This window comes from Erithacus rubecula, assembly GCF_903797595.1.
Source record: "Erithacus rubecula genome assembly, contig: SUPER_Z_unloc_2, whole genome shotgun sequence".
In the NCBI taxonomy this organism is placed as follows: Eukaryota; Metazoa; Chordata; class Aves; order Passeriformes; family Muscicapidae; genus Erithacus; species Erithacus rubecula.
The window spans coordinates 13,696,963-13,712,101 of NW_027635860.1; the positions used below are offsets into that span (position 1 = coordinate 13,696,963).

The following is a 15,139-nucleotide window of genomic DNA, read 5'->3' on the forward strand; positions in this document are numbered from 1 at the left end:
TCATTGCTCAAACTTCAGGTTGACTAAGATGTGACTTCATTTAGAAATTAATGGATTTCCTTCTTGTTGTCATGCTGGTTTCATTAAATTAGTTAAGTGCACCTAGGGAAAATAAAGTGTCTCAGTGTTCATTTATTTTACAGTTATTCTGTGGGGTATTCAAAATCACTGGCCACATCTGTAAAGATACTGGTGAAATTGTACTCTATTTCAAATTTGTGACAGCAATTTTTGCAGAGAAGTTAATAGCAATGTTTGTGAGCTTTTTTTCTCCTTTCATTCTCTGTAAACTAAAATTGTGCAGTATTTTGGCCCATTTTTAGAGGACTCAGTGCAAAATCTCACATAAATTATCTGGTCCTCAGTGTGGTCCTCAATCAGATAACCATTTTACACCCATAACAGAAATATTTAAGAAACATCAGCATCTTTCTGATATGGAAAGGATAATCAATAACTTTTTTTTTGTTAACCATTTTTTTGTTGCTTTTGCTAGAGACAATCCTTAGATGTATGGTGTCTTCAACACTAAAGAGGAAGATCTAGTATTTATTCACACTTAGAACTTGATGATATTGTCTGTGTAGTTTTCCTGCTGCCATGCAAAAGAAGTACACATAACAGAAAACTGTTGCTTTATAAGGAAAATAAATTACAAGGTTGAAACAAGACTGTGTCCTTTTAATCAATTCACTTTTTATTAACTATTCTTTCCAAATCAATGTGTTGAATATCTAGAAGAATCTGCCTTGGAAGTCTTTATTAAAGAGGGCAGAGAAAAATATTATTAAATATGCTTGAACTTTGATATAACAGTTTAGTAATTACTGTAGGTGGTGAACTACAATAGGTGGAAAGCAATTGCAATCTATCTTTAAAAAAGATTTTTCAGATATCTGAAGAACTGTTAACTAAAAAATTGTAAGAATTTCTCATGAAAATATGCTGTCCTTTCCTAGTACAATGTAGAACAGAAATCACTTCCATAGAGATTACATTCCATATGCACAGCAAATGACTACCAATTTGACTTTTAATGCTAACTCTCCATTAAAATAATTAACACAATGTAAGTTCTTTCTATTCATAGGATTCCATTTCATGCTATCAAATGCATTCATTGAGCATTTTCACCGGGAAAAAAAAATTAGATCCCTATTATTCCCAGACTGGTTCTTTGGTGTACCTAGAGCTAAAATAGCTTGATGCAAAAGTGCACTCCACATTTTCTGTATACTATATTTTAAAGACATGAAGCATGGATCTGCTTAGCTTCACTGGGGACTGACAAGAAAGTCAAACAAAACAAAAACAAAGACAAAACAAATTAAAAACCCAAACAAAAACCAAACTGAACAAACAAATAAATAAAAACCAAACAAAAAACCCAAACAAACTAAAAACCCCACAGACACAGACAAAAAGAAAGGAGAAAGGAAACATACCAGAATAATCTACAAATCCACAGAAAACTTTCCTACTTCCATAGATCATACTGAATCCTTTTGTCAATTATTCAATAAGTATCTTAACAGTATGTATCATATTCTGATGAACCTATTCATGCTTTTTACATATTCAGTTATTTAACACAGTTCCTAATATCAATCACTCTCTATTTCAGGTTTGTTTCAGTTTTGGTTTTGTTTTGTTTGGTTGGCTGGTTTTGGTTTTATTGATTTTTTTTTTTTCTTGAGGCAAGGGTTCACTATTAAATGGTACCACCTAATAAAATGATATTACAGAACATTCCTTCTCCCAGGAAGACTTTGTGTATCTTTCCTGTTCACTACATCTAATGAAATTCTGTTGTTGGCCCATCACACATGTCAATCTAAATAGAATATAAAAACCGTGCTCAGAGAGGAATTTCAAGGAGTACTTCAAAAGTGCAATGACCAGATGGCTTAAGACAAATTAAAGAGCTTCTTCACTGCAGAAGTAACTAATTTTTTTTTTTTTTTTTTTTTTTTTAGATTCCAACCAAAGAGATGCAAACATGAAATACAAAAGCTTAATATTTTTGGCTTCTTCAGGAAAAAAAAATATCGGCCTTAAATATTATTTTCAAGGAGAAAAAAAAAGGATTCTTAGATTCCTGTAACATGCACATTACACAATGAGCATTCTTTCTGAAACAGCTGATCACAAATGGGTTTCAAAGCATTCTTTTTAAGGGCTTACAGAGGTTTTCCTTAACCTACAAATCCAAGTTTGTATAATAAGGCACACTATTTACAAGGCAAATTAGCCCAGTTCTTAACAGAGCCAAAATATGTAAAGCCCACAACCCCTCAGTCAACTATCATGTCAAAAGATCACTGACATGTCTTGAGACATCAACAGATGAGCTACAACTGGTACTGCACCATAAAAATGCTATAAGTTTTTGTTTAGTCTATGTGAAGAGAAGACAAAGCAGCAGTCCTGGAAAAGTGACTATTTTTCAGCTGGCAGCTGATTCTTACCATATCTTTAGCAAAAAACCATTTCTTAACTGGAAAATTGAACATCCTTTTAAAAGAAAAAGCTGTCGCCATCTGAAGACGTACACCTTGACTGGACAAACTGTACCAGAACATGGTGAATAGCCTCTTCCACCCTATTGATGGGCCTAACAAATGCCATCAGTTCATTATCTCAATGCATGTACACTCCAGAACATCTCTGTTAATGTACTACAAGGAAACATAAAATTAAAGATTATGAGACACCTGATGGCCTTTCTTGATTATCTAACTCTTAATCAGCCTCCTGTTAGCCTCAGTGCTGGAGAACCAGCTTCCACATTTTCATAGAGTACACTAACCTTAAACCACAAAGACAGAAAGGAAGAATAGTAATGCAGCACTGGTAACAGTAAAAAACCAAAAAACCTTGAGAAGTAAAAACCAGTTTGAAGAAATACGAGGAAGAGATCCCCATAAACCCCTCCAGACAGAGGCAGAATGGTCAGTTTCAATCAGCCTAATAGCAAAGGGAAGTTGTTTCCTTGTTGTATAACCTTGAAAAAGCCACTTGACCCCTTTTCCGTCTCAGCTTCACCACTTGGGAGCCAGAAGAAAATGGATCCTTTCCTTTCCCCAACAAGCTCTTTGAAGTCCACAGAGAGAAGTAACCCCAAATTGCACTCAAATGTCAGTCTTGTCACCTCTGCTCACTGTTTCAATGTGAAGTACAATTTGAAGACCACTGTAGTATGAAACATGTTCATCAACGAAATTGTAATTAAAAAGTGTCATCTTTTGATGAGCAGAGCTGCTGCCAAGCATAACAAGCCACAAATAATCTCTATATAAACTAAGCAATGTATCTTCAAATTTCTCAGGACACAACTATCTATTTCATACCCAATTCCCTGAAGAAACAAACTTGTCTCAGACTCCTACAGGACACTGCCTTCCACCCTTCAAAGGAAGTAGGATTATATCCACTAATGTCAAGCAAAAAAGCTGTTGAGCTGTGGTTCTTATTTCCAACAGACATGCATCTGCTTGGGAGAAAATAAAAGAACAAAGTTGTTTGTATAATAATTTAAAAATCCTGCTCCTGTAACAATTCAAGATCTGTGAAAGAGCACCAAGAGCTTGTTTCTCATGTAGCTCTGAACCTAATTTAAAATGAAGATAATAAAAGGGAGATCTCACCCTGAATCTGCAGTTCTAAGGAAATGTTTCTTTTAAAATCAAACACACATGAACTTTCATAAACTATATCTATATGCCCAAGCTGAAATGCCAATTAAAAAAACTTTAAATTAAGAAATACAAGTCTTTGCATTTACATGGGCACATTTAAAAAGATTTAAAATAAAACATTTGTACTTCAAGGTCAAAGTGCCAAAAATGGCAAAGCATGGCAGAATATGACAAGTTTTATCTTCTGTTTTGCTAAGAATTCATAATATAACATCCCTGGAAAGCTGTAGAATAATAACAATGTGAACATCCCCTGAGCAGTTTAAAATGACAGAAGCCAGGACTTAGTTGAAAAAGCCATTTCTGCCATCCTCCAGCTGTGAAGCGGACAGGGCACTGAGCTCCAGCTGAAGGCTCACCCAGCAAAAGGCAAACTGGTGGCTACCCTCGAGGTGGACAGGAGCTGCTCTTCATGCACAGCTGCACAAACATCCGTGCAGGCACAAAGGCAAGGGAGGGCACCATGGTGGAAACAGGGCTAGGAGAGAGCTCTGCATCTCCTCGCTTTAGGTTTTTAAAGATTCATGGAGCTACAGCACTGGGGTGTACAAACCTAATCTTAAAATAAAGGTAAGAGAAGGAAAACTTAGAAAACAGGCTGCTACAAAAAGGGAGATTCTTCCTTCCCTAAGGTTTCCCACTGTGCAGTGTGAGTACCTATGCCAAAACGTTAGCAAACTACTTCTTTTCTTGACAGATGCATACACTGATCCAGTTCCAGCTGATTCCACAACTGCTCTGCGGTTAGGTTCAAGACAGAGAAGGAGCAGGTGGAAGGGATGAAATATTCAGCATTATATCATATTCAGATCACACTAAGAATGGCAGGAAACCACACCCTCATGTTAAGCTAGACAATTCCCAACACTGCAAGTCATGCATTCTTAGACAGAAGTTGTATCTTTACACTCTTTCTTTCCCATGGGACATTAATTATCATTAGACACTGCACAAACCCTCCACTTTCAGAGTTTAGATTCATTAGACTAACCATAGGACTATCTTTGTAGATTACTCTTTTAACACACTTCTGCAACTGCACATTTACTGCACAAAAGCACATATGTATGCATGATACACACCCACATCTGCACATAGAAAGGTAAGGTTTTTCAGAAGTGCCTAAACTTAGACTTCAAAGACCCTACACAGGTACAATTCCAGCCTCACCATGATTTGCTTACTCCTCTGCACTAAGCATGGATTTATGAGCCTATCTGCAGGCAGTTGATTCAGCAAAGCTTGACAATTCTGAATACATATAGAACTGGTAATACCACTGATTACAGTGAAAATATATTGAAAATATATTGTTAAATGTAAACTCCCTCTCCCCACTACTCGCCTTCAGGTTCTCCTTTCCCAGTTACTTCAATCATTCAAGCTAAATCATAAACAGATCTTTATCGTTTGGATGTCTCTGGTAAAATTGGTCAGCCCTTTCCAACAATAAATTTTAGAAGGACTAAATTTTTTAAATTGTGTTTTCTTTTTTTTTTTTTTTTTTTTTTTTTACCGAATCCAACACTGAAACCACATTCTTCCATTGCTAATAAATTCATGTTCCCTGCTCTTCAAACAAGGACTTCAAGCGTCTGCGACATGCCATGAGCTGCTATCAAGCTTAACCAAACAGGACCAAGTTAAGGGCCTTTAGAAAAATCTCAGTTTTCACATACTCTGTCAGGGCTCATTAGCGCTTGGCAGATGACTGCTTTGAAGAGTTCATCCGCGCCGAGCGTGCTGCAGCGGCGCAGGAGCTGTTCCCACCGGCCGGGGACGGGACACAGGCTGGGGATGCGGCTGGAGCTTCCCACTGCGCTCGGCCTTTTCCCGGGAGAGCGCGTCCCAGGGCGAGAGCGGCCCGAGCCCGAGAGCGAGGAGTGACTCAACACGGGTGCGCAACAGCCCGTGCACACAGACGCCTTCTTTTCTTTTTTTTTTTTTTTTTTTTCTTTTTTTTTTTTTTTTTTTTTTTTTCTGTGGCAGGTACAGAACAATGCCTCAGCGCTGAGCGTCCCGGGTGCCGCGGGGTGCTCGGCACCTGCTGGCTTTAAGTCTCTGTCTCTGTGTGAAGCCTACCAGAGCCACGTCTGCCCCACCGCCGCGCGTCACCCTGCTCCATCTGTCCTACGCGCGATCCTAAGGAAAGTTACGACGCTATTCCCTCGCTTCCCGAAACCCCTTTTCCCCGCCGCCGCTCCCTTCCTAGCTGCCGTAGCGCAGCCGGGAGCCAGCCGCCGCCGGGAGCCCCGCACCGCATTCCGCAGCCCCGCCGGCGTCCTTACCTTGATGCCCTGCTGCTGCGTGGTCAGGGTCAGCTTGGACTCGTCCAGGAGCAAAACTTCGCAGTAGAATTCCTCCGGGACCGCGCAGAAACAGCCCATGCCTGCTGCGGTGGCCGGGGACGGGGCGGGGAGGCGAGGAGAGCCCCGGGCGGCGGCGGAGAGGGACTGAGGCGCAGCCGGGTCCGGGCCGCGCCCGGCTGTCGCCCCGGCGGCGCGGATGGAGCCCGGCGGCTGCTAGGGCGCAGCGCCCGGCCCCGCGGGACGGCCCGCCGCCATCCCGGGAGCAGCCTGGACGGGGCTGCCGGGCTCTCTCTGCGGGAAAGCGGGGGGAAACACCGGCGGCTTCTTTAGGATCCCAGCGCACAAACCTCGCCCGCGCCCGGCTGTCACGGCGGCTCCCCCGCCGCTGCCGCCCCGGGGAGGTACCAAGCCGCCCACCCGCTCGTCCTCCGCCCCGTCCGCGCACGATTCCGCGCCTCCCCTTTGTGTGCGGGAGCGGGGTCGGGGGTGGTCCCCGCTCGGCCGGCGCGGTCCCTGCGGGCGCGGAGCCTGCGGGCGGAGCGGGGCGGTGACGGTGACAGTGCCCGGCCGGCGCGGGGCTGCCTCCCCCGGCTGCCCGCGGCCGTGCGGGGGGGCGCCGGCAGCGCTGGCCTCCTCCCCGTCGGGGGCGGAGGGATGAAGGGAGCGGAGACCCGGTGGCCGGGCAGCGCCGGCCGCCTCCTGCCGGCCGCTGGGCAGGGCTCCCCGAGGCGCCCGTGGGGCGCAGAGCGGCGGGCGGCACCTGCCCGGCAGCGGCACCGCGCCCATCAGCGCACGGGACCCCGCCGGCGCTCAGCCCGCGCCTCCGCCGCCCTCTGCCGTGCGGCGGGGGTGATGGCTCCGGCCCGGCCCGCGCTCCTCGGCTGGCCCCGGCGGCCGCGGCCCCGGTCCCCGCAGCAGCACTGACCTCTGCGCGCTGCGCCGGCTCCGCTCCGGCGGGCGTCAGGGCGGGGAGCGGGTTTTGTGTCTACACTTGACTAAGAAGCGCTTCAGGAGACGCCACGAGTGAAGGGTCCAGCAGAGGCTGAATTTCTGAAGGCATTCATCGTGCTGTTAAACACTGAGCTTGCTACAGATATATTCAATTTAAAAATCAACGGCTCTGTTGCATTAAAAACAAATAAATGAAATTTTAAAATAAATTTTAAAAATTGAAACCAAAATCCCACCGAAAAAGAAAAGGAAGAGCCCGAGAGAACTTCCAACAGCCTTTGCAGTTGCCCTCTATAGTTTCTGGAACACAATCGAGTCAACTTTCATTGCTGCACATACTTATACTTTGGGATTTTTCCATCTAAGGTACAATAGGGATCCCACAAGTTCAGTCCTGATACCACAAGTACCTGTGCACTTAAATATGCGTGAGTCGTCCTATTGTAGAAATCCACATGTGTCAATTTAAGAATACGCAGAAGTGCTTTCTTATGGTCATTGTACATGTAGCATAAGAGAGGGAAAATTTCCATAAGGAAATTATGTCGACAAATCCTGCTAGGTATGTGGGTAAATCTGCTTTTAAACACCTGTCCTAAATATAACCCTGCTGGTCCCAAGAAATGCCACTCTCACTTTCATGTTTTAACTTGGACCTTGGGGTGTTGGGATCTCCATATCCATCCTGTATGCTGCAAAAACAATATTCCATAAGCACTGGGAAGACCAGGACAAAACCCACTATATATGTTCATAGGAATAAAGCCTTTTGAAAGGCCCAGAAAGACTTAGAAGACTGGCCAAAGTTTAATAATTCAAGTTCCTAACCTTTTTCCCTGGGCAATATGTACCCAATGACAATGCCATCCAGAAAGCACAGAAAATTTAAGAAATGTACTCATGGCCTTCCAAACACATTTTTTCAAACTGTTCTTGAGCACCTCTGACAGCAGACAATTTTCTAGAGAACAGATGGCTCCTTTTCCCTTCTCCTTAGTCTATTTAGATCCATCTATCATGCACATTGAGACATAAATTACCCCTTAAGTCAGTTAAAGTCATTATATATGTGTAAATCACTGGTTAATCAAGTGAGAGGGAGGGCTCAGTGAACTCAAAACTGCTTCAAAATCTTTAATTATCATTTTAAGTATTCATATTGGTACAATCACAATCCCAAAGCTGAGCAGTATTATCAATATTGCTCTGGGTTATATGTTGCTTATAAGCTGTCCAAGTGAAGTATTTAATGTCTTCTGTTTTTGAAGACCCAGTTTGTGCTGCTGCACATTAGCTGATTGGTCCATGGGGAAAATACAAAATATGCAGTCATGTTGAGCTGATGCCAGTGTTTAGAGCACAGAGAATTTAACTCATGAACTTGTCTCTTAGCCACTTACTACTGAAGGTAAGCACTTGGTAAAGCAGCAGTACCATAACCTGTCACTTGATGTGAAAACCTGAGAGGGGATTCTGACTTTTAAAAGTGAGAAAATCAGCCAGGGAAGCAAAGGAAGAGGGGATGGAATAGACAGGATCTATACTATGAACCAGTGTGAGCCCTGAGAAGCTCAGGAAATCAAAACAGCCAGGGGTGAAAAACGTATGGCCCAGACTTTCCTTGGAGCTCCATGTTAATGAAGACCAGCCCTGTCTCATTTCAAGTATCAATTTCAAGTATCACAAGCTCACAACTCATGAAGATCTTGAGATAGTAATCTGTTTTGCACATCCATTAGGAAACCGAGCTCCCTTTTACTCCTTTCTACAAGAAAAAACACAGGTCAAGCACTGCAGAGGGAAAATTGTTGACGTAAGCTCTCATCACACAAACACTTAAGGACATGTTTAACTCAGGCATGTAAGTACAGGACCAGGGCATAAAGGCATTTTTGTCTATTGCCTGTTTGATGAAACTAGCCAGCAGAACTTACTGCAGTCTCTGTGATTCAGTACACCCTCATTAAAATGTTCTCGTTTAGCTGTAATGCAGTATTTTCAATGAGATTGTATAAACAAGGCACCACAATGGCACCACAAGAACTCCTCTACATGAAGTGACTTATATCCATATTCTAACATACCAGCAATTATACTGCCCAAAGGACACAGGGTACCATACCTGCTTTCTCCCTCATTTTTACACAGTTTAGCTCTCATTTTTGCTCCATCAGGGAAGTTGATCATGTCACAAGAGTTAATGATGGCTGCTTTTAGTTGTTATCAGTATCATTTAGCTATCACTATGATGCATTGATATGTAGGGGTGCAATTTCTGCATCTTATCCATGTGGGTTTCCAGGGAATAAGTGAAAAGTCTAAGAGAGGCACAAAGCAAGCTTTTAATTTTTCTTTGCAAGTAAAAACAAGTCTCCTGGACTCAGTTCCCTGCTCAAACAATGAGCAGAGAAAAAGCACTGAGGTCTAATGCAAGAAGATTAAAATGAAAACAGAGTGAAACAGCACATACTCTCTGGGTTATGTGTACAACCACAAATGCCTCTTCCATTAACGAAAAATTCTTACTGACACAACTGTTCAATAGTTATTGTCCAGTAGAGTGTCTGGTCTTTACAGGAAAAATAGGGTACAACTCCCTCAGCAGCACTGCCTGGCTTTGGTTTGGCACTGCCCAGACACACTCATCCTCAGCCCTAACAAAGGAGCTCTCCAGAGCTTCAACATGCTATTAAGAAGTCTACTTATTTGTGGTTCCTCCACCCAAAAAGAGGAGCAAAGCAGAAAGTGGAAAAATAATATTTTCCATATAGCATTTTACAGTATTCAGAGGCAAAAGTTTATTACAATGGTGCATGAATTGTCATTTCTCATTTCACTAATGAAAGGCTTTACTTAAAACACATTCAAGGGATGCTGTCTACTGATTTGTCTGGATTCTGTGTTATTACTACATCTTAGACACGTATGCACCCACTGCACCATTAGAATCTATGGTTAAAAACCCTGCAAATAAATTAATTCAAATATTCATCAGTTTTGTATTTTCTGCAAAAATGCTGACATTATGCTCTGCATAATATATTTAGAGTCCTTAAAGTAAGACATGCCTGTTAAGACTGCTTAATTACAAGAAATGTTACAGAAAGGCCGAAGTTCAGATATACAGTGCAAGGATAACTAAAAAAAACACACAAGCAAACAAAACAAAACAAAAAAAATCTTAGAAAGCCACAAAGTAAACTTGAACAGCTGATTACACTTATTAGGAATTCTATAGCAATAAATACCTTGATGTCCTATGAACTGACATGGGACTGAGTCACAATCAATTCTTGATTTTCTTCACACATTTAACAAGACCCCAGAAGACTGCAACACTGCACACACACATTTAACAATCAAGGAAATAATAAGCATCTCTCAGTTGCTGATATTTTAATAAGAAAACATGACATAAACTACACCTCCTCCACTCAAAAAAATAAAAATAAAATAAAAATAAAGCTTTCAGGGTATTTATTGTAAACTATAGAGCAAAACTAGAAACTGAAAAATCTGTCTACTTTTATCAAAGCAAGAAAAAAACCCTGGTTTTAGCTACTGTTTATTGAACCTAATTTTGTGTGTGATATGGTTTTACAAAGTGTCTGTCAAGATTTTGACTATTTTGATTTCTTCTATACAAAGAAGAACCGTAAGATCCTGTTTTATTTTGCTTATGCTTAGCTTCCTCAGCAGAACTTAAATTAATTTTAATAGTAATGGTAATTGGGTGGCCAAGATGTAACCATCTAACTCACCAAGAGGAAACAAAACCAAGCATTTTCTTCAGGACTTCAAGTCATGCTCTCACAATTGAAACCAGTACTTGTAGCCCCAATCTGCAGAAAAAAAACAGAGACTGTGAAGGAGTCTGTGGATGTTTGGGAGGTGATCTTCTTGCAGAGAAGACTTTGTCAAAGAATACTACCTAGTGGATAAACTGTCACTTTTCTTAATAAAACACAACTGAGTAGATCCATGCTTAAGCACAAAAAGGAAATTATTGTCTCTGAACTACTGCCCTTTCTGCTATCTCATTAAAATAGCTCCAGATGTGCATCGTTGGGGTAGGACAATGAACAATGATAAGCCAAAATCTACACGTCAGGGAGCTGGTGCTATGCCTGTTCCAAGGCACCAGATACACTCTGACATTTTTGTAGAAAGCAGTTGCTCTGAATACACCTAGTGAAGCATTTTTATCCCAATGACAGGCTAATCAGGCTGAGTGGCAAATGTCAGGGGACTCAGGTAGCCAGCCTGCTGACTTTTGTGCCCCACATGGTTCAAACACAACAGAAACCATGTTCGTATGTCACCATCACCTCTTCTTTTCCTCTCTGCCACTTCCTGGATGCAAGTTTTGGAGATCCTCAGTTCTGTTTCACTGCGATTAATTAGACAGAGGTCTACAAATGTCATGGCAATAAGTCCAGGAAAACAATAACCCTAAGCAATTACCTAGGCAAGGCAAATACAGGCTGAGAGGACTTCCCCCAGCCAGAGCTCCAAGCCAGGTCAGGGAGGCAATCAGTCAAGAGTGACACAAACACCCATTAACACAAACATTTTATATAGGGAGCATTTCCCACCCATAAAAGAAAATGCTTATATATACAGGTCATTACTAGGAAGTTCTGATGGAGAAAGCAGCTGACCACTTTTATGTTTAATAAACCCAATTTTTAAAATTCTGGTAAATTTTTTTTTATTTACTCTGTCTTCTGGTATTTGGATATTACAGCCACATTCTCAATTGAGATCTTCAATGCTAATCCTAAACACAATTTCTACTTTAAACCTGTCATTCTCATGTAGCTAATCTCAATTTCTACTGTTGTGAGATGTATATTAAAACAGTATAATCTGTAGTATGCAGCAATACTTCCAAGTTTTGTACAATCTGAAAATCAAGAGATTTTCTAATACAATCTGTGTGAAGAATTGCCCTTTCTGGATAAGCAGTGTTCTTTAGCTGAACCTTAAAAGCAGAAAACACAGTTATTGTCTGGAGAACATTGCCTGTTGTGAGCTATGATGAGATGGGGTAGTGATAGGACACTGGAGGAAATTGTAAGAAATAAATCTATTCTTCAGTGACTACACTTATCTATGTTAATTTCAAAAGCAAAGAGATTTAAATAGCTCCCTGCAATTGTTTAAGAAAATAACCAGGTTTTCATATATCTTGTAGACTCAGATAATTAATATGAGAAGATACAGACTAAAACATGTCACATGTAGCCTACTCTGTCTTCCTTTCAAATTTCCTTTTGGTAGCAGATGAGAAGGATTCCCTCAAGCTCCTACACCAGCCTCTCATTCTGAGTGATGCCAAGCCTACAGAGGGACTGCTCCAGTTCAAAGTCAGTCAGGGCCACTAAACTGCCTAATTGATTTCATGTTTATCCCACTCCCTTCAATATGGGGGATATTTCTTGCTGCAGAAGCCAGAAACCTACCCTGATAAAGTGAATTTTCTGGAATAATTAAGTCCAGCTGAACAACAGGACAATCTGGAAATTTCTCCCCTTTTCTGGGAGTTTCTAAGCATGGTCACACCTGCTTTACATGTTTCAGTGTGTATCTTTTTTAGCCTTTGATTGTCCCCTTAAGACATAGGAAAAAAAAGTAAATGGGACCTGCATAGGACAGGGAGTCCCTTAATGAAAATTACATCTTGCATTCAGAATAAAATTATCAGCATCTAGTGTTTTCCAAAGAAATGGATGAGGGAAATAAGAGGTTCAGAGCATTTTAAAAGTTGTGGTACTGCTATCTTTCATATTCTCACGCTGTATGTCTGACACAAGCTTTAACAGTACAATAATGCTTACTGCTCCTCATCAGTCTGTGTAACAGCCTAATTTACTGCCACCCCACTTCTAAGTTCAAATTACTTGACCATGCTGGCTGAAAATAAAAAAGGAAAAACTCAATTTCCAGCATGGGGAGGAGAGGGGAGTATACAAGAAAAGTGCAGGAGAAAGAGGAGGAGGAGGAGAAAGAACATCTGTTGTTGCTGGGATGAAAAGAACTGAAAAGTAAGTACACCATACAGAGCTGAAAGCCAGGAAAATAAAAGCATCTATGAGAGGCACATCAGAGAAGACAGAAATAAAAGGAAAAGTAGAGGAAAAGAGCATATAAACTGAAAAAGAGGAAGAGAATGAAAGTATTATAAAAATGCTCTAAGCAGGAATTGCTTCTGTAGGAGCTGGGCCTGCCAAGCAGGGACAGAAAGAGAGTATCAGATGAGGCCATGAAAATGTAAACAGCTTTGATGGAATTGAAGTGCAAATATTGCTTGCACAAGTCTTATCCTCCAATGCAACATTCTGCCTTGAAGGCAACAGGAATGTGGTCTAAGCACCACGGGTGTTCCTCCCCTTCATCAGCTTCCACAGACCTCCTGTGCTCCCCAAAACCCAAGTTGTGCTCCTGGCCCGTTTCCTACCTTCCTGCGTGGTAAAACACAAATTTTAAAGGTGTGCTTCTGGTACTTCCAGCAGGGAATTGGTAATCTGTCTCACTGTAACTCCTCCTGAGCACACGGGTTAAACAGCAAGGCATGCTCTAGGTTGCTCATATAATATGGGGTTTGGGGTTTTCAGTGTTTGGAGGTTCTTTTCCCCCCACACCTGAACATAAAAAATGAAGCAAGTACAAAATGAAGCCAAGTACATTTCTATACCTTCAAAATAAAAAAGGGATTTTGTCAGCCTTGGAGAACTATCTGTCCCACATTAGATGTTCAAAGATGATCCTGAATATATCAAAGTGTACACCCCTTTTTAGCATGCTAAGTATTATGCACAAATTGTTTACACCATGGACATTAATTGATTTTCTAGCACACGAAAGAAAGAATGTTACAGCTTACACAGCATGTAAATGCAGTACTATTCTAATATATGCATATTCTCAAACCCACAACACTACAGAATAGCAGATTGCCAGGGACTGATATAGAAGTGCTCCAAAGATATAAGGGCTCTGTACACAGCATCTGTGAAGAGAAGATTAATGAGATTAAGTCATTCCTTCTCTATTAATATATCTATAGAAATGCTATTTTTTTACAAACTGATAGTGTTCCATATTTATAATACCAAGTTCATCAATAATTTCTATTGCTATTAGCACTGAATTATCACAATGAATTTTTTATTTGCTTCTACATGTATTTTATATCGTGTTCATGCTGTTTCAATAGGGTCTGCATTCCTAGGATTTTTATTCATTGCCAGAACAGCATACCTGAAATACCACTTTCAATGGTTGTGTATTTATACCTTGAAGTCTATTAACCCAACTGATGCTTGTAGCCAAGTTCTGCATCATTCCTTGCGTATTTATAGATAGGTGTTTGTACGGACTGTAATGGTATTAAGTTTACCAGTTAAAAATTAATGTTGCATTTCTGTTTGCTGCTGTCTGTACCATCAAAAAATACATAGAAGTTTTTTTTATTTATACTGCTCTCTCAATAGAGGTATAAAGATAACCAAGAAGGCAATATTAACTGTGTACTAATCATTCCTAGTGATCCAAGTTTTTTCATAAAAGGTGTAAGGACTGGAAGAAGTGCCATACAGCTGACTGAAACAATTTTGACCTTTCCAGGAAAACACTTGGGTCTTCTAAATTGATTGTTTCATCTACTACTTTGAAGCTTTCAAAGAAAGCATACTCAGCCTGCAATCAGCATGGCGTTGCAGGACAAGGATCCCATTTTGGGAAATAATGTAAGACATTCACCCACTTCTTGTTCCTTCTTGTGTGATCCTTCTAACCCTTGGAGCAACCAAGTTTAGAATGTTGTTGGGCAGAATTTGTACCAGGTGCAAGTGTCCAAGTCTTGGCAGGATGTGCTGCAGGAATGGCCACAGGCCAGGGAGGATGGATCAGCCCCACCCATGGACTCACAGCAGACCCACTGTAGAGCAGAGCCAAACACTCAGCCAAGATGGTGATGGCTCTGTAATAACACATTTCACAAAATGGAAAAACACTGCACAGTAACTGTGAGGGGGGACTGAGAAAAACCTGAGGAACAGACCCCAAGGTCAGTGCAGAAAGAGGGGCAGGAGGTGCTCCAGTGCCAGAGCAGAGATTGTCCTGCTCACCTTGGAGGAGACCATGCAGCTGTGCCCCTGCAACTCATGCAGGGCATGA

General features: G+C 41.4%; 1 protein-coding gene across 4 annotated transcripts in view; it reads right to left on the minus strand.

Annotated features, from left to right (window-relative positions):
- The window catches only part of LOC306814850 (band 4.1-like protein 4A), a gene marked incomplete at its 3' end in the record, with an annotated part of 74,122 nt that extends 67,624 nt beyond the window's left edge, over nucleotides 1–6,498 (minus strand). For 2 of the 4 annotated variants that reach the window (XM_079331331.1, XM_079331330.1), the window contains exon 1: nucleotides 5,987–6,497. In XM_079331331.1, the coding sequence (XP_079187457.1) occupies nucleotides 5,987–6,085 (99 nt within the window). In that variant the 5' untranslated portion in view covers nucleotides 6,086–6,497. Of the gene's footprint in view, nucleotides 1–5,986 lie in introns of all 4 variants that reach the window. The other 2 variants (XM_079331329.1, XM_079331332.1) reach the window with 2 other exon arrangements.
- Between the last annotated feature and the right edge of the window lie 8,641 nt (nucleotides 6,499–15,139).